General features: G+C 44.6%; 1 protein-coding gene across 7 annotated transcripts in view; it reads left to right on the plus strand.

Annotated features, from left to right (window-relative positions):
- The first annotated feature begins 8,516 nt into the window (after positions 1-8,516).
- LOC121856300 overlaps positions 8,517-19,958 on the plus strand; it is a 148,817-nt gene continuing 137,375 nt past the window's right edge. For all 7 annotated transcript variants that reach the window (XM_042351760.1, XM_042351761.1, XM_042351767.1 and 4 more), the window contains exon 1: positions 8,517-12,305. In XM_042351760.1, coding sequence (XP_042207694.1) covers positions 8,774-12,305 — 3,532 coding nt within the window. In that variant the 5' untranslated portion in view covers positions 8,517-8,773. The remainder of the gene's footprint in view (positions 12,306-19,958) is intronic.

A 19,958-nucleotide genomic window follows, 5' to 3' on the forward strand; every position in this document is an offset into this window, starting at 1 on the left:
TTGTATACCTGTACTGTCTAGGTATATTGTTTGTATACCTGCACTGTCTAGGTATATTGTTTGTATACCTGTACCGTCTAGGTATATTGTTTGTATACCTGCACTGTCTAGGTATATTGTTTGTATACCTGTACTGTCTAGGTATATTGTTTGTATACCTGTACCGTCTAGGTATATTGTTTGTATACCTGCACTGTCTAGGTATATTGTTTGTATACCTGTACCGTCTAGGTATATTGTTTGTATACCTGTACTGTCTAGGTATATTGTTTGTATACCTGTACTGTCTAGGTATGTTGTTTGTATACCTGTACTGTCTAGGTATATTGTTTGTATACCTGTACTGTCTAGGTATATTGTTTGGATACCTGTACTGCGTAGGTATATTGTTTGTATACCTGTACTGTCTAGGTATATTGTTTGCATACATGTACTGTCTAGGTAAATTGTTTGTATACGTGTACTGTCTAGGTATATTGTTTGTATACCTGTACTGTCTAGGTATATTGTTTGTATACCTGTACTGTCTAGGTATATTGTTTGTATACCTAAAATTGTCTAGGTATATTGTTTGTATACCTGTACTGTCTAGGTATAGCTGTTTGTATACCTGTACTGTCTAGGTATATTGTTTGTATACCTGTACTGTCTAGGTATATTGTTTGTATACCTGTACTGTCTAGGTATATTGTTTGTATACCTGTACTGTCTAGGTATATTGTTTGGATACCTGTACTGTCTAGGTATATTGTTTGTATACCTGTACTGTCTAGGTATATTGTTTGTATACCTGTATTGGGATATATAGAAACTGGTAAAAGAGTTAAGTTTCTCCTAAATGTTTACAAGATTCTCGTTTTCTGTTTAATATTACTGATAGAAAACGTTGGTCAATAAACAATTTGATGGTATACTAAACCATTGGAACTGGACGTATATATTTCCTTATGTTCGTTCATTATGATAACTTAGCTAGCTTGTAGTCATGTCCTCTCGTGTTGGTGGTGTGTGACATAACAAAGACATGTCCCGGGTTAATATTGTCCATCACTTTTAATGACATGTGTCCTGTTGTGTCTGTCTCTCTGTCTATTTGGATAATCTAGATGACATAGTTCAGGAATCATTTTAGTCGCTGTGTTGTGCCTTTTCTAGGGGTGTTAGAGGTAGGGTGTCCATGCCTGTATACAGTAATCCAGACTGTGATATATTTGGAATTTATACAGTTGAAGGAGCTATTTACTGTATAATACCTATCTATATATTTATTCATTTTAACTATACATTGAAGGTTTTATTCATAATTTAGAAAGAAGGAAGAGGGAGGGGGTAAAAAAAGTGGCTTGACTTACCTTATCGACAATCTTGGGAATTCTGGGTAAAAAATTCCCCAGGTGATGTACCCAGATTATTACATCATCGGTGACGTCACGCTGCCCACCTTTACCTCATTGGTTTATCAGGGAGGGCGATGGTGACTCACTCTCTAGGTGTATTTTAACGAGGTGGGTTCACTATATCCCCTGTGACGAGGAAGGTGGGTTCGGGGTGGGTTGGTTGGTTGGTGGGTGGTGGGGTGGGTGGAGATTGTGAGAGTTGATGATGGGTTTGGTTGCTTGGGGTATCTCTCTCTCTCTCTCTCTCTCTCTCTCTCTTACACCATCTTCTACACTGATGGGAGAGATAGTGAAGGTAATTAGGTAGTTAGTAGTGAAGGAGACCTACGGCCTAGAAATCAGTGCGTTAATGTTCGAAATAAGGCAAACAGAGTATTGGGTTTTATATCTAGAAGTGTAAGTAATAAGAGTGCAGAGGTCTTATTACAACTATATCTTGCGCTAGTCAGGCCGCACCTCGATTATGCGGTTCAGTTCTGGTGCCCCTATTATAGAATGGATATCAAATCACTAGAGTCGGTGCAGCGAAGAATGACGAAAATGATTCCGGGACTTAGAAACCTTCCATATCAAGATAGGTTAAAGAAACTTAACTTGCATTCCCTAGAAAGACGAAGAGTGCGGGGAGATATGATAGAAGTATTTAAGTGGGTGAAAGGAATCAATAAATGGGATATAGATAAAGTTCTTATAATATCCGAGCAGGATAGGACTCGGAACAACGGATTTAAGTTGGATAAGTTTAGGTTTAGGAGGGAGATAGGAAGAAACTGGTTCACAAATAGGGTGGTGGACGAGTGGAACAAGCTTACCAACTTTGTAGTAAGTGCTGGAACTCTGGAAAGTTATAAAAGGAGGCTGGATAGATTCATGGATGATAGAGAGTGGTAGTAACTCTCGACAGGAGCTGCCATGCACAGGCCAACCAGCCTATTGCAGACTCCTCATGTTCTTATGTGTGGAGTGTTTAAGAGGCGCGCGCTGCTCTCTGGATCACTGCCTGCTTACTAGTTGAAATTACCAGTGTGTGTGTGTCATTCAAATTCATATTAGTTCATCAAATATATAGACAGTACAGGAATACAAACAATATACCTAGACAGTACAGGTATACAAACAATATACCTAGACAGTACAGGTATACAAACAATATACCTAGACAGTACAGGTATACAAACAATATACCTAGACAGTACAGGTATACAAACAATATACCTAGACAGTACAGGTATCCAAACAATATACCTAGACAGTACAGGTATACAAACAATATACCTAGACAGTACAGGTATACAAACAATATACCTAGACAGTACAGGTATACAAACAATATTCCTAGACAGTACAGGTATACAAACAATATACCTAGACAGTACAGGTATACAAACAATATTCCTAGACAGTACAGGTATACAAACAATATACCTAGACAGTACAGGTATACAAACAATATACCTAGACAGTACAGGTATACAAACAATATTCCTAGACAGTACAGGTATACAAACAATATACCTAGACAGTACAGGTATACAAACAATATTCCTAGACAGTACAGGTATACAAACAATATACCTAGACAGTACAGGTATACAAACAATATACCTAGACAGTACAGGTATACAAACAATATTCCTAGACAGTACAGGTATACAAACAATATACCTAGACAGTACAGGTATACAAACAATATACCTAGACAGTACAGGTATACAAACAATATACCTAGACAGTACAGGTATACAAACAATATACCTAGACAGTACAGGTATACAAACAATATACCTAGACAGTACAGGTATACAAACAATATACCTAGACAGTACAGGTATACAAACAATATACCTAGACAGTACAGGTATACAAACAATATACCTAGACAGTACAGGTATACAAACAATATACCTACACAGTGTAGGTATACAAACAATATACCTGAGACAGTACAGGTATACAAACAATATACCTAGACAGTACAGGTATACAAACAATATACCTAGACAGTACAGGTATACAAACAATATACCTAGACAGTACAGGTATACAAACAATATACCTAGACAGTACAGGTATACAAACAATATACCTAGACAGTACAGGTATACAAACAATATACCTAGACAGTACAGGTATACAAACAATATACCTAGACAGTACAGGTATACAAACAATATACCTAGACAGTACAGGTATACAAACAATATACCTAGACAGTACAGGTATACAAACAATATACCTAGACAGTACAGGTATACAAACAATATACCTAGACAGTACAGGTATACAAACAACATACCTAGACAGTACAGGTATACAAACAATGCATTAATGTTATTGTTTATGCTGTAACTTAAATCAACCAGGTGTGTTTACAATCTAATTAAGGTAGAGGGGAGGGGATGGGAGGGGGGAACACCATATGATCATAACTCCCCCCACCCCCCCCCTCCCCCCTATATAACATGCCATTTGCTCCTCTCCATATATAGGTATCTCTATTAAACCTCTACTCTAACTACCCTAACTACCTTAACTACTCATAACTACCTCAACTACTCTAACTACCTTCAACTTCTCTAACTATCCTAACTACTCTTAACTACCTCAACTATAAAATAAGAACGATTAGTTATAGTGAATTATTAGCCTTGAAAATATCAGTAATTTGAGAGGATTTGATTTATAATGATAATGTTGCCAGGTGTATATGGCAGACCCAGTTGCCATCATTATACTCCACGGTAGAGTTGCCATTGTCGGTCTAGTGTCTGTCGTAGAGTTGCCATTGTCGGTCTAGTGTCTGTCGTAGAGTTGCCATTGTCGGTCTAGTGTCTGTCGTAGAGTTGCCATTGTCGGTCTAGTGTCTGTCGTAGAGTTGCCATTGTCGGTCTAGTCATTGTCGTAGAGTTGCCATTGTCGGTCTAGTGTCTGTCGTAGAGTTGCCATTGTCGGTCTAGTGTCTGTCGTAGAGTTGTCATTGTCGTAGAGTTGCCATTGTCGGTCTAGTCGCAGAGTTGCCACACGGTCTAGTGTTGTCGTAGAGTTGCCATTGTCGGTCTAGTGTCTGTCGTAGAGTTGCCATTGTCGGTCTAGTGTCTGTCGTAGAGTTGCCATTGTCGGTCTAGTGTCTGTCGTAGAGTTGCCATTGTCGGTCTAGTGTCTGTCGTAGAGTTGTCATTGTCGGTCTAGTGTCTGTCGTAGAGTTGCCATTGTCGGTCTAGTGTCTGTCGTAGAGTTGCCATTGTCGGTCTAGTGTCTGTCTGTCAATATATCTTAACTACTGTCTATCACTCACTATAAAAACTGACTTAACTATCGAGAATATGGTATCTCGATATTAGAAGTAGATGGTGGAAAGTAGGTGGTGGAAAGTAGATGATGGAAAGTAGGTGGTGGAAAGTAGATGGTGGAAAGTAGGTGGTGGAAAGTAGATGGTGGAAAGTAGGTGGTGGAAAGTAGATGGTGGAAAGTAGGTGGTGGAAAGTAGATGGTGGAAAGTAGATGGTGGAAAGTTTATGATGGAAAAGATGGTGGGGAAAGTAGATGCAGGGAAAGTTTATGATGAAAGTAGATGGGTGGGAAAGTAGGTGGGAAAGTAGACAGGGAAAGTATGTGGTGGAAAGTTTATGATGGAAAGTAGATGGTGGGAAAGTAGATGGTGGAAAGTTTATGATGGAAAGTAGATGGTGGAAAGTAGATGGTAGGAAAGTGATGGGCAGGGAGTAGATGGTGGGAAAGTTTAAGATGGAAAGTAGATGGTGGGAAAGTAGATGGGTGGAAAGTTTATGATGGAAAGTAGATGGTGGAAAGTAGATTTGTGGAAAGTGATGGTGGGAAAGTAGATGGTGGAAAGTATGGTGGAAAGTAGGTGGTGGGAGAGGCAGATGGTGGAGTAGGTGGTGGGAAAGTAGATGGTGAAAGCAGATGGTGGGAAAGTAATGGTGAGAAGTAGGTGGTGGAAAGTAGATGGTGGAAAGTATGTGGTGGAAAGTAGATGGTGGAAAGTATGTGGTGGAAAGTAGATGGTGGAAAGTAGATGGTGGAAAGTAGATGGTGGAAAGTAGATGGTAGAAAGTAGATGGTAGAAAGTAGATGGTGGAAAGTAGATGGTAGAAAGTAGATGTTATATCGGGTGTGTTATCGGGGTTATGTGGCAACTGTGTAAAGTATAACTTGTGTATGTTAAGATGTAGACGTGGCAACGGTGGTGGTGGGATGTCCTGAGTGGTCGGCAGGTCCTGTTGGCTGATTGGCTGCCTGTCTGTAGGTTCTGTTGGCTGATTGGCTGTCTGGTCTGAATGTCTGCTGTCTGTAGGTTCTGTTGGCCGATTGGCTGCCTGTCTGCCTGTCTGTCTGTAGGTCCTGTTGGCTGCCTGTCTGAATGTCTGTCTGTAGGTCCTGTTGGCTGCCTGTCTGTCTGTTCCCGTCAACCGTCCTTACTTCCCGTCTGTATAAATGTCGTTTTTTTTATTTACCGGATGTACTCAAGACTTCGGGGCTAGTTACGTGTGCACACTATAAAATTTTATTATCACTTATATTTATCAGTATTTTTTTTTTTTTATTCGTTATATAAGATAAATTGGGATGAAATATGTTAATGAGCAGAAGAGGAGGAGAGAGAGAGAGAGAGAGAGAGAGAGAGAGAGAGAGAGCCACCAATAACAATCACGGTGTATTGGTAATTAACTCAGCATTGTGTTGGATCTTTGTTTGGGGAGATGAGAGGTGATGCTGGGGAGGGGAGAGGGAGGAGGGGAGATGGAGAGGGACATGAGGAGGAGGAGGACAAGGGGAGGAGGGGTGGAGGCGAGGAGGAGGGACAAGGAGGAGGGGGAAAGAGGAGGAGGGCTGAATAGACAAGAGATGGGAAAGGGTTCGTGGTAAAGGTGAGGGGAGTACAGCTGCAAGCTTGGTCAGTATTTCCATCTCTCTCTCTCTCTCGTAGCGGCTATCCTAACCTGGTCCAACCTAACCTAAACTTAACCTTGTCGTATATACCAGTTACTACTACTGCGACTACTACTACTGCGACTACTACTACTACTACTGCGACTACTACTACTACTACTACTACTACTACGACTACTACTTTTCACATTAAGTCATAGTAACTCACGATTCCCTCTCACTCCCTGGCAATACCTTCCCCAGGGCCAGAGATCCCAAGGTTAGGTTACGTTACGTGAGGTTACGTTACGTTACGTTACGTTAGGCTAATATTCGTGCCTGTGATATTTCAAGGTTGAGTTAAGTAGATGAGTTTATGGTGCTACAGTATTTATAGTGTTACAGTGTACCCAATAACACTGTCCCAATGTTACACTACACCCATATACACTGTGTTCCATTATAGTGTTACAGTGTACCCAATAATACAGTGTAGCTACAATACTAATTCCTTTCTTTTCCTTTCTTTCAGGTTCTCAGTCTACCTCGATAACTTTCACTGATAAGGAAGAAGAGAAACAACCAGATAGACAAACAAACAAACGTGTAAATGACGTAGTGTTGTAAATTGTAAAAGTTATAACGTTGAGGAAAGTCAACAATTATGGTGAAAAGTTGTAAATTGTAAAAAGTTTATAACGAAGTGTGAAAATTATTGGAAAAAATGGGTGAAAAGTTGTAAATTGTGTAAATGTGGCGTCTCTAAATGATGATTATTTATAAACATTGAAAGTTATGAAGATGGAAACTGTAAACAAAACAATAGTGAGTGACGATTAGCTGTAAATGGTGTAAATCATTAATACGGAAAAGAGTAATACCAGTTAGTTGTAAACAAGTGAAAGTAAACATGGAAAAATAGAAGAAAAAAAACAGCAGCTAATAAGTTGTAAATATTGTAAATAAAACACAAGTGATCGAAGTTTACTTGAGAAAAAAAAAACTTGTAAATTGAAACATTGAAAAAATATATAGAAAAACAATTGTAAATGAGCTGTAAATGTTGTAAATCAGAGGGACTTATACAGCGAAGAAACACCCTTCCTTCTCCATCCGCCCCCCCCTCCCCCTCCCCTCCGCCCCCCCTCTCCCCATCCACTCCCTTCCCCCTCCCCTCACCCCCCCCCTCAGTGACAGTTACTTGTAAATACTGAAGGTTAATACATACTATAGAAAACGGAGTGTGGTATGTGTACATCTGTGTGTGTACATCTGTGTCTGTGTGTGTGTGTGGGGGGCAACTGACTTAACGGACATGTCAGGTCAAGGGAAACATCTTTCAACCCCCCTCACCCCCCCACTCCTCCCTCTCCCTCCCACCCACTCACTTCACCCTTCACCTCTCCTCATCTCACTACCTTGACTCGTTCACCTCACCGGCTTGACTCACCTGTTGAGGGAGAGTTGATGCAAGGAATGTATATAGCGGCGAACCCTATGAAGAGATAATGTATATGAAGTACAGATATGCGGATAAGAATGTATATAGACTCTTGCCTAACGATCATTCAGGCAGTAGACTGTTTATATGACGGGTTGTTACTGGTTTAAGAACAAGAGAATGTATATAGTTTGGTCTACGTGAAGGTATACCAACGTGATGATTTATATAGTACGTGAAGACACATCAAGATAGAAGAATTTATATAGTGCGTGAAGTTAATCAAGATATAGTGATTTATATACTTGAAGCTCCGTGAAGACAAAAGGAGATAATTTATATAGTAGGTGAAGGTAATAATGTATATAGTTTGATAGACTGTGTGTGAGTGACTGTGTGTGACCACAACATGACTGGTGCGACGAACACTACTGACGCTAAACCCTACCACCACCACCACCACCAATACCACCACCACAACTACCACCACTACTCCAGACCATGTGGCACGTACACCACCTCGGGGAGTAATGTTAATTGTTTACCCCAAACCAGCGGTGAGGCCAACAGATACGACCATCCCAACGGTGGAAATAATGCCGGTCAGGTAGGGGCAAGACAGTGCTATGAGGGACACAAGGTCGAGAGTCCTGTCAGGAATGTGGTGGTGGAAGGAGGAGAATGCGAGGGTAGGTGTTGCTCCTACGAGTGTGTGGGGAGGAGGGAGGAGGAGGAGGAGGGTCCTGAGGGCGGTGGTGGAGGTAGTGGTGGAGGAGGCTTGGGGCTCAGTGTTCCCGCCGCCTCGGGAGCGGACGGTAGTGCTTGTCGCAGTAACGCTGAACCGCCTTACAGCCACCCTACCCCGCAGCGGACCGCCCCAACCACGCCCCAGTATTCCTCTACCGGGAGTTGTAACTACCGGGGCCGCCAACCCCAGGGGCCTGATAGTCCCAACACCCAGGGGGAAGGAGTACTATGTGATAAAGAACCGAGAGTACAACGTGTGATAAAAGTGGGTGGAGGAGAAATACAAGTGGAAGTGTTGATGAAAAGAGAGTGGAGGGAGTGTGGTAGTGGAGGTGTGACCCTCGAGAAGCAGCAGCCTAAGAAGAAGAAGAAATTTATCATAATCCTCAAAGGTCTGCTTAACAAATCCAAGCGAAGTGAGAGAAAGAAAGGCGTGGATAGTGAAAGTGAGAGGATAAACGGTGTGAACGCGGATGGCAATAAGGTAATAAATAAGAATAATAAAAGTGTTAAACAAGTTGACATTAAACGTGGTGAAGGAAAATTGAGAAAAAGTTTTAATAACAGTGAAGATAAAAGGTGTGGTGTTAATGGTAGCACAAGACGGCTGGTGCTGGGTTTAGCTGAAGGCCAGGGTGTGAGGGATCAAGGAACACACCTCGGCAGTAGTGAAGAAACCCCACCTGGTGTTGGTCTTAGTCAGGAGAGGAACACCGAGCGAGGAGAGGACTTAGAGGAGGTACTAGACCCAAGTAAGAAAGGAGAACCTGACGGAGATAGTGATAATTCAGGTGGAGGCAAAGTCTTCGATAACTCCGGCAGCAGCAGCAGCAGGAGGTGGTGGTGTGCAGAGAGCAGCGGGGGGAGAGAGGCTCCACCCTGCCTGGGGATCCAAGAGCAGCTGACTCTCCTGTACCACGCCGCCCTAACGCGCAACACCTACATAGAAAACGGGAGACAACACACCACATGTCAAGGAGTTGTTGACGAACACCCAGTTGACGTCACCCTCCACCACAACACCTGCAGTGAGGACCACGCCCACGCGCACCTTGATCCTCCCTCCCACGGGGACTCGGGTGATCGCGTGTCTCTCCCTCACCTCACTGACGGTGACACTGAACAAGTCGACAATAATATACAGGTTATATTAGATGACCATAGTGAGGTTCCCACTGGTGTATCTGTTGACCCGAGTGTTAGTTTACTTCACGTCCTAGAACCCGAGGCCCGTGTCACCCCTCACCAGACTTCAGCAGAGTGTGAGGACTTTGGGGGCAATAACGTAGAGTTTGAGGACAATAAGGTAGAGTTTGAGGGTGTGAGTGACACAACCCCCTCACCGCCCTCTCACACACCCACTTCCCCCGTATGTGAGGACACCAGCGAGCGCCAGGGTGAAGACAATGCTATAAGCTCGTCGTGTTTACCCCAGAACGCCTCTGACAATGAATACAGCATTGACTCTGAGGAGGAGGAGGAGTGTGTCGTGAACAATACAGTTAACGGAGGCGAGTTAGGTGGTGGTGTTGTGTTCATACAGCCCGCCGCTCACCTTCATCACCCCGCTACTGAAGGCGACACTGAAGCAGCACCGGACACAGGGGAAACAGATTCACTTGATGACTCGTCCCATAGTGATTCAGACAGCAGTAGTGACTCAGATAGCAGTAGTAGTGACAGCAGTGTGGACTATGATCTTCCTCCCGTTGATGACAGTGTTTACGACCTGCAATTTGATCCTTATTTTTACCAAGGTAGTATTTCCCTGGACGACATCCCGGACGACCAGCCAATAGACTACCCGTGTCCCTATGACGTTGATGGTGGTTACCTCCCCGCCCACGACCGTCAGTTTAACCCTAACTTCTCCTATATAGACAACTGGAGGTACAATCCCGTCACTGACCCGGGGGACCTCTACAGGAGCCAGAGTCAACCTGAAGACGTCAGCCACCGCCGGTACGAAGACGAGCCCCTCGACGGTAACGCCCCCCTCCATGTGTTCCTGAGCCAGCCCATCCCCAGGCAGGTCTCGGCGAGCTTCCCTCTACAGAACACCCTCCTCAAGCCGAGGAAGCGTGGAGAGTTCAGCTCACTGTGCAGCTTCGGCGGGTCACAGCTGTACACCATCACGGAGGAAGCCGAGGGAGACGACCTCAACGACGACTTCTGCACCAGGAGGAATCACTCAGAGTCCAACCTGTACTTCGGGGATCCTGAAGGCTTCTACAGCGACCCATACTACTACAACTCCGACCTGTACTACGGCGACACTGACTCAGACAGCGACTCTACCATCCACAGTGAGTTGTCTGACTTCCGACTGTCAACAGAGACTCTGGAACAAGACTCGGAGGGGTTTGATGGCGTAGACCAACACGAGACTGAAACACATCAAGCGGAGTCAGGTTCTGGTGACAGTGTTGGCGAGGAACCTTGTGTAGACGCTGCTGTGGACCTGGACGATCATAGTCGACAGGACGGCGACACAGACCAAGAGAGTCCAGACTACGTTTCTGAAACCTGTAGTGAAGAGGAGTCCGTCTCATCTGCCCCAGAGGCCGAGGACTCACCTAGTCAGGACTCAGAGGGTTCATGTCACGGTGAATACCCAGATGAGTTTTTCCTCTTCTGTTCTGAGGCAGAGATAACAGACATGGAAGTGATGGAGAACGTGGACATGCTGCCTTACAACGGCAGTAAGGAGGACTTCACCTACTTCAAGGTGGAGGACAAGGCGTCGGGCAGGAGTAGCCCCCTAGATCAAGAATTTCTCCTGGAGAGTTACGGCTGTAGAGTCAACAGCAACGCCACCTATAACAATGCCGACAACCGCAGGAAGACCACCAGCGCCCTGCCTCTTAACTCTTACTGGGACGGAGCCATTAACGGCACGCTTGACTCTAGGAGGGACTCTGCCTCACACGTCTACCAGAACATCCCCATCAACAGCCGCCTCTCTAAGTCCAACCCCAACCTGGCCTGTGTCACCGACGACACGGACCGTTGTAGGTCGGAGTCACGACCCGTGTACCAGAATGTGCCGGTACCCGCCAAGAGGCACCACCTGCACGCCAGACAGGCAGACATTAACAACGCTAACGTCTTCGACAGCAACAGTAACTACCCTGGTTACCGCAGTGAACACACACACGGTACGAACACCAAACATTACTCCCCCTACATGAACGTACCTTTTAATGGCCAGAGGCACGAGGCATCGACCCAGGACCTTGAGGACTTCCAGATGAAGTCTTCCAGTTCTCTGGTGGACGGCCTGGACTGTCTCTCTTCCAATGGCCACTACGATACCCCACAACAGTTCCAGGACGCCGAGTGTATGAGGCAGCGGAGTCTGAGGGCCAGTCAGGACCTCAGGTTTGTGGGACTGTCGCAGCAGCCGTCCTTTGAGGCTTCATTTGGCCTCCACAACCCAAGCTTCTTGGAGGACTCGTCGTCACGGTCTCCGGCTGCCTTCAGTGCCTACGCCTCTAACACCAGCCTCGATCACGACACCTTCTCCAAGACCTCCAAGATATACAAGTGGAACGGGTCGTCATCAGTGTCAGACTTGACCTCGTTGAATCGTGACCTGTCCCCCACCCCTCCCGGGCTCAGCAGGGGTTCGGCCTCTGCCACTGACCTGTCCCGGGTAGGTGGCACCTCAGACGAGGAGCGTGACCCGGCATCTGAGGCGCCCCTGAGAGAGACCAGCTACGCCACTTGGTGTGCCCAGGTTCACGACGACCAGGACGACGATCAGGACTTTGTGATGCCTCTAGGCCTCAGGAACACGTCGGCCCCCTTCGTCTTCTCTCCTCACCAAAGTAAGTACCCACGTGTGTGTCACCCCTGGCAGGAGGAGGAGAGGGACAACTTCTCCCTCCCTCCCTCCCTCCCTCCTCTTCCTCCTTTCATCGGGTCTGTTTAAACAATGATTTGCTATTTTGCTTTCAGTTGCGTCATCATTTTCCACGGAGAAGTGTTTAGTGTTTGGCTGTGGTGAGGTGTGTGAGAGACAGAGAGTGAGAGAGTCAAGGCAGCCATAATTCTCTCCTATCACTTCTAGGTACAAGTAAAGTCAAGATATAAATTACCCGCCATTTTGAAACCTACATTAGAAACCAACTAATCGTATGTGTTATTAAATCCCAACTTACGTAAAAAAAAACTATCCCAGGAAACTTGAAGCATCGAAGGACAAATTCTCGGAAAATCTTACTCAAAAAATTCCACTTAAAGGAGAAACGAGGCGAGACATTTAGCTGACTGACTTAGACACGCGACTACCAACTGGGAATCCAAAATGGTGTCAAAATTACCACAAGACTTTACACTGATCGTTTACTTTCACTTATTCCCAACAACAATGAAAACAAAAACATAACAAAACAACAACAACAACAACAAAAAAAAAACTTACGAATCTTTAAAATTACGAGACTCAGATTCGGTGATGTTATTTGTCCCCTTTATGTCCCTGTAGATATATATATATATACAGGGTGTCTCAGAAAAATAAACCCAGATTTGTCGTATTTTTCGTGGAGTTCGTGTTAATGTTTCGGGTATTATATCAACATTGTCCTCTCTTGTTGATGTTCGAGGTGAGGACAATGTTGGTGCTGTGATACACTGTCCAGGTTTGTTGGTGTGTAGTTGTGTTGATATTATTCTGGACCTAATCTTTGTAGGGTCACGTGAAGATTAGCCCCCCACCACCTTTTTTGCCTATATTAATTAAACACCTGGGGGAGGCTAGGTTAACTTTAGGGTGTCTAATCTTTAGGTGAAGTAATCTGGGGTGCCTAATCTTCACAGGTAATACACTCTCATTAACTCCAGGTAACCAGGTAGACTTATTCCCACATTACCAAGTATGAGGAAATATTCAGTGTAGAAAGCCCTGTGTGTGTGTGCATTAAATATTGTGGCAGATTGAGTGCAGGTGGTGAGTGTTGTTTATTGTACTGACACACACACACACACACACACACACACACACACACACACACACACACTATGACGAGAGTATTAAATGGACTTTCGAAATATACTTTTTCTCGTTAAATTGGCAATCTATTTTGCTCTCTCTCTCTCTCTCTCTCTCTCTCTCTCTCTCTCTCTCTCTCTCGTTGTTGATTGGCTGAGAGTAGATGCAGCTGGGGACAAATGAATTCCTGATTGGCTAAGAGTAGGTGCATTAAGAAAGCTGATTGGCCAAGATCTAGGTACAGTACAGGTAGGGGGGGGGATTAGTGAGTTGATTGGCCAAGACTAGGTATAGCTTGAGGCACATGGACCAATCACTGGCCTGGGGTGTCCTGCTCGTCGCAATCACCAGGTTTGGGGTAATAAAGTGTTATACCGCGTGACTCAACAACACTATGGCAGTGACTGTGTCTTTGTTGTTGTTTGTTGTTATTGTTGACGTTGTTATTGTTGTTTGTTGTTGTTGTATTCTCGTATCACCTGAACATTAGCCACCCCTCTTAAATACACCTTGAAATTAGTCACCTTACCTTACCTTATCTTACCTTACCTCTTAAATCTTCCTCCTCTTTTTCCTTGCCTCCTCCCTTTCCTCCTTCTTTTATTCCTCTTCCTTTCTTTCTTCTCCTCCTCCTTCTGTCCCATCCCCTACTCCTTCCTTTCCTTTTATCTTTCTTCCCTACCTCCTCCTCCATCTCCTCTTCCTTCTTCTTCCCCCTCTCGCCTACACCCTTCCTTTGCTACTCCTCCTCTTCCTCTTTCTCCTCCTTCCTCTTCCTCCTCCTCCTCCTCCTCATCATCATCATCTTCCTCCTCCTCATCTTCCTCCTCCTCCTCCTCATCTTCCTCCTCCTCCTCATCTTCCTCCTCCTCCTCCTGATCTTCCTCCTCCTCCTCCTCCCATCACCTTAAAAACCTCTTCAAATTATGACTTAATTACCTAGGGGCCGTTCATTCCCACGCTCAATGCAGAAGGACCCCCTACAATATGTCAGGCGGTGCTGGGAGATGGTGCTGGGAGGTCTCAGAGAAGGGTCCCGTGTGTCTCTCTTCTGTGGCGTGTGATAGGGAGCTTGGAGTTGGTGCTGGGTGCTAGGAAATGGTTATGGAAGATGGTCCTAGGTGCTGGGAGATGGGAGGTGATGCTGAGAGACGGGAGACGATAAGGTTAGGTTAGGTTTGGATATAATGGTTATTGGTAGAGAGAGAGGCTCCCCCCCCACTCCTCTCTCCTCCTTCCTACAACAGGTCCTGCATCACGCCCTCTCTCTCTTCCTCCTTCCCTCTCCTCCCTCCCTCCCTCCCTTCTTCCCTTCCTCTCCCTCCCTCCCTCCCTCCTCCTTCTTCCCTTCCCTCTCCCTCCCTCCCTCCCTCCATCCGACCTCACTTATTACCACTGAAATTGGCTGGAAATTGGCACCAGTCTGGATGTGAAATTGTTCATCATTGTCCAATTAAAAGCCAATTTTTTCTCTCTCTTCATTAAATTCTAAATCACCGTCTCTCTATCTCTCAGCGATCTCTCTCTCAGTTCTCAGGAGTCTACAGTATCTCTCACTTTCTCTCTCCGTCTCGATTCTCAGGGGTTTCTCACTTTCTTTCTTTTTCTCTCAGCTCTTAGGGGTCTCGCTCATTTTCTCCCAGCTCTCAGGGTCTATCTCTCACTCTCTCAGTATCAGGCGAGTCTCTCAGACAGGTTTAAGTGTCAGCTATTATCATTTATATACATTTTTAATTTACTGGCTAAATGTATTCGTGTGTGTGTGTGTGTGTGTGTGTGTGTGTGTGTGTGCGTGTGTGTGTGCTTGTTTGTTTGCCTGTGTGTTTGTTTGTCTTTGAATGTCGTGTGTGTTTGTTTGTCTGTCTGATTATGTGGCCCTGTTTGTCTGTTTTATTTGTATGTACGTATTTGTTGTCCGTAATATGTGTTATGTGTGTGTGTGTGTAGTGTCCGTGTGTAGTGGGTGTGGGTGTATGTGTGTGTAGTGGGTGTATGTGTGTCGTGTCCGTGTGTAGTGGGTGTATGTGTGCAGTGGGTGTATGTGTGTAGTGGGTGTATGTGTCGTGTCCGTGTGTGTCTGTCGGCCACTCAGTGAAGTCTCCTACTTAAAACTGCTCTCCCTCAAGGACTTAATGTTTACATGGTGGTTTCCTCGCCACACATACTTGAGTGTGTGTGTGTGTGTGTGTGTGTGTGTGTGTGTGTGTGTGTGTGTGTGTGTGTGTTAAGAGAGATGGATGAGGTGGGTACATCTGTGTGTGTGTGTGTGTGTGTTAGAGAGAGAGATGGAGGAGGGTGGGTACATCTGTGTGTGTGTGTGTGTGTGTGTGTGTGTGTGTGTGTGTGTGTGTGTGTGTGTCTGCATGAGCGAGAAAGATGGGTGTCTGTGTATATGTGTGGAGAGAGGGAGAGGCTATGTATGTACTGTATGTATATGTATGTATGTATGTATGTATGTATGTATAGCTCCTCCTGTGGGTCATCATCTTAACTATATTTTAAGGTACAAGTTTATATCCATAATTTATATTGGAGGCCTTATTGATTCCACTCTCCCACCTTCCTTCCTTCCTTCCTTCCTTCCTTCCTTCCTTCCTTCTTTCCTTCCTTCCTTCCTTCCTTCCTTCCTCCTTCCTTCCTTCTTTCCTTCCTTCCTTCCTTCCTTCCTTCCTTCCTTCCTCTTCCTTCCTTCCTTCCTTCCTTCCTTCCTTCCTTCCTCCTTCCTTCCTTCTTTCCTTCCTTCCTTCCTCCTTCCCTCCTTCCTCCTTCCTTCAGTCTTCCTCCCTCCTCTCTGTTCCACCGTCCCATCTCTCTCCAAACATCTATCTCTCACCTCCTTCCTTCCTTCCTTCCTTCCTTCAGCCAAAAGTCTCTCCCAGGAGACCAAACATCAGCCGTGGTAAAGGGTGTAATGAGGCAGAGTCGTCTTTGTGTCCCTGAATGAGGTGGTTAAAATTTCAAGGTGTTTACGTTGATTATGGTATACCTGTTGGGGGGGGCTCTTTCACCTCTTTTTCGCTCTCGTTCTCTATTTTCATATATTTTTTGCTATCTCTTTATTTTTCTAGCCTCTTTCTCTCGTCCCCCTTCCCCTCGCAGTCCCCGTCCCCCCCTTCCCATTTCCATCTTAGTAAGGGGAGGGAGAGGAGGAGGTCGTGTTACTGAAGGCGGGACCACTGCTAGTTGGCCGCCATTAGCGTGACGTCACCGCCCCCGGGGGTCGCTACCTGCTGTAAGTTCCCGCCAATGTTTCCCGCGCTTTTTTTTATTATTTATTTATTATTATTTTGTTTTTCGTGAAATTAGAAGGTGTGTGTGTGTGTGTGTCATCACGTAGCTAATTTGACTTGTATAGCCTAAAATACAGGTAAATTCAGGCGTATGCATACACTACACTGCACTACATTACACTACACTACAATACACTACACCACATTACACTACACACTCCCTCACTAAGACAATAACTCGTCCCGTTAACCACCTGCCTTATTGACCCATCTACCTGGAGTTAAAAGGCACGGGGCCGTATACACCTCCGCCAGCTGTACACCACACAGGTATTCTGTACAGGTAGACACACTAATTAGATTATGGATGTTACCTGTTGTACTGGAAGTGTGATGTCTTCAATGGGGTTGAGGGTTTTTGAGTTTGGTTGCTGTTGTTGATTAGCTGCTGAAGGTGTCCAAAATGTATTTTATTATATATTTATAATCAATTTTTTATTATTATTATTATTAAGAACATAAGAAAATAAGAAAATATCTACCATGTCAGTCCAGTCAGTTTATACACCTCTATCATCCCCAATCTGTTCCAGCCTCCATAATTTCCAGAGTCCAGCAACTTCCTCAAGTTATGTTTATCACCAACCCTATTTGCAAACCAGCCTTCCTATCTCCCTCCAACCAAACATCTAAATTTAAACTTGTCCAAGTCTATCTGCCTTCATAATTATAAGAATCATCTATATCCTCACCTCTTCTCATCTTAGGGCAAAAGTTTTTTTAACCCTGAGGAAGGTTTATAGTTCATTTTCGTTTCTTCGCTACCGCAAACTGAACCGCAGCATCGAGGTGCCTGACAAGCCTGATGCAAGCAATCCTACTTCGGAAACCCAACACTCTTTAGCTTTATCAACATTAACGCCTGTTTTCAAGGCACCCAAGGCCTTTAAGCCTTTCTGACATCTCTAAGGTGCCGTATACATTGCTCTTCAATACAGCCAGGTGTTTTGCCATTTTCACCACCGCGTTTGTTAACCTCTGGCCCCGCAATTTGCTGGCGTTTACCACTACTACATTACTACACTACTAATAAATACTTACTACTACCTGCATTATTCATAAATATACTACAGTGAGCACTCTTACGTCATATAATGTAAGGTCAATCCCCAGCTGGTGGTGTGTGTGTGTGTGTGTGTGTGTGTGTGTGACCTCTACTATGTTAACTGTTTTTGTTGTTATAATTATTAGTAGTGGAGAGATAAATGAAACTGTTCTCTATCACACACACACACACGCCACACACACACACACACACACACACACACACACACACAGACTCTGGGTCAGTCAAACATCAGTAATCTCACGCACGATTTGGTAAGACTTGAAGTACTCCCTCCTCCTCCCTCCCCTCTTCATTCTTACCTCTCTCTTCTTCTTTCCCTTCTCCTCACTTTTCCTCCCTTCCTTCTCTTCTCTCTCACTCTTTCCCTCTATCTCTCACATTTTCTTCCTTCCTTCCTCCCTCCCTCCCTCCCTCCATCAGTGTGATTACGTTGATATCAGTGGTGACGCATGGAGGAGAGAGAGAGAGAGAGAGAGAGAGAGAGAGAGAGAGAAATATTACATCCACGCTATAAATTTTCACCCAGATAACAGCATCGTTTCCATCTTAACCTAACCTAACCTGATGAAAATACATAAGAATACACTATGTTGTATTTTGTCTTATGTCATGGGGGCTTACTGTATTTTGTTGTTGTAGTTATATGCGGTTGTATTTTTATCCTCGATGTGTTTTACTGTATTGTCGAGGTAGAGTAAAAATACACTATATTGTATTATGTATTTTTTGTACGTTTACCCCAGGTAGGATAGCTGTATCGTCAGAATACATCATACACTATAATGTATACACCACAGTCGCCAGAAACACAAACCCAAATGTATTATACAAATTTATATACACAGAACACGTGGCAGCTTATTATTGTATTACCTGTAGTTAAAGTAGTACAGGTAACACATTGTATCACCTGTACTGTAGTTAATGTAGTACAGGTAACACATTGTATCACCTGTACTGGTATAATGTAGTACAGGTAACACATTGTATCACCTGTACTGTAGTTAATGTAGTACAGGTAACACATTGTATCACCTGTACTGAGTTAATGTAGTACAGGTAACACATTGTATCACCTGTACTGTAGACAATGTAGGTAATGTAGTCAGTGTAGATAATGTAGCTGTAGTGTGTAGATACTTCCCCTGACTAAGAAGATGAGAGGTCATTGTCTGGTGGTGGTAGTTGTGTGCATTGTCTTATTGTTCTAACACACACACACACACACACACACACACACACACACACACACACACACACGCCAAATGACACTCCTAATATATAGATCTATTTACCTTGTTAGTGGCTCCCAACAGCACGAGAGCAATTTCCCTTTGATAAATGAAACTCACATTAAACCCTCAAGACAGAGAAACAGACAGACAGATGGAGGGGTAGACAGGAAGAAACTCAGTATGGTAGGGAAAGGAGGGAAAGTGAGAGGCAAACAAGAGAAAAGAAAAGGAAGAGAGAAAATGAGAGAGAGAGAAGAAGGGGAGAAAGTGTAGCGGTGAAAGTGTCTAGTTGAGCAGGAGAAAGGATGACTGGAAGGCGTCCTCCCGGTCGATCCTACATAGTTGTTTGAGGAGAAGAAGAGGAGGAGGAGGATAGAAGAAGAGAGGAGGAGGAGGATAGAAGAGAGAGGAGGAGGAGGATAGAAGAAGAGAGGAGGAGGGAGAAGAGGAGGAGGAGGGAGAAGAGGAGGAGGAGGAGGAGAAGAGGAGGAGGAGGAGGGAGAAGAGGAGGAGGAGGAGAGGGATAGAAGAAGAGGAGAGGAGGAGGGATAGAAGAAGAGGAGGGGCAGAGGATGGGTGTGTGGATGGAGGAGGTGGAAAGGGATAGGTGAAGGAAGAAGAGGAGATGGTGATAGGTGGAGGTGGGGTAAGAGGGGGGAGGAGGAAGAATAGGAAGGGAAGAGGAGGAGGGAGTGGGTGAGGATGAGGTGAGGATAGGTAAGGATTGGGAGGTCGTGTGGATATAAATGGATAGGGTGTCGATGATGGATCAGACGATTGAGTGTGGATAGAAGGGTGGTGTGGATAGTGTATTAGATAAGGGTGGATGGGGATAAAAGTGGATAAATGGATAGGTGATGGATTGATGGATAGGTGAGGTGATGTTATTAGAC

This window comes from Homarus americanus, unplaced genomic scaffold (assembly GCF_018991925.1).
Source record: "Homarus americanus isolate GMGI-L3 unplaced genomic scaffold, GMGI_Hamer_2.0 scaffold48220, whole genome shotgun sequence".
Lineage (NCBI taxonomy): Eukaryota > Metazoa > Arthropoda > Malacostraca > Decapoda > Nephropidae > Homarus > Homarus americanus.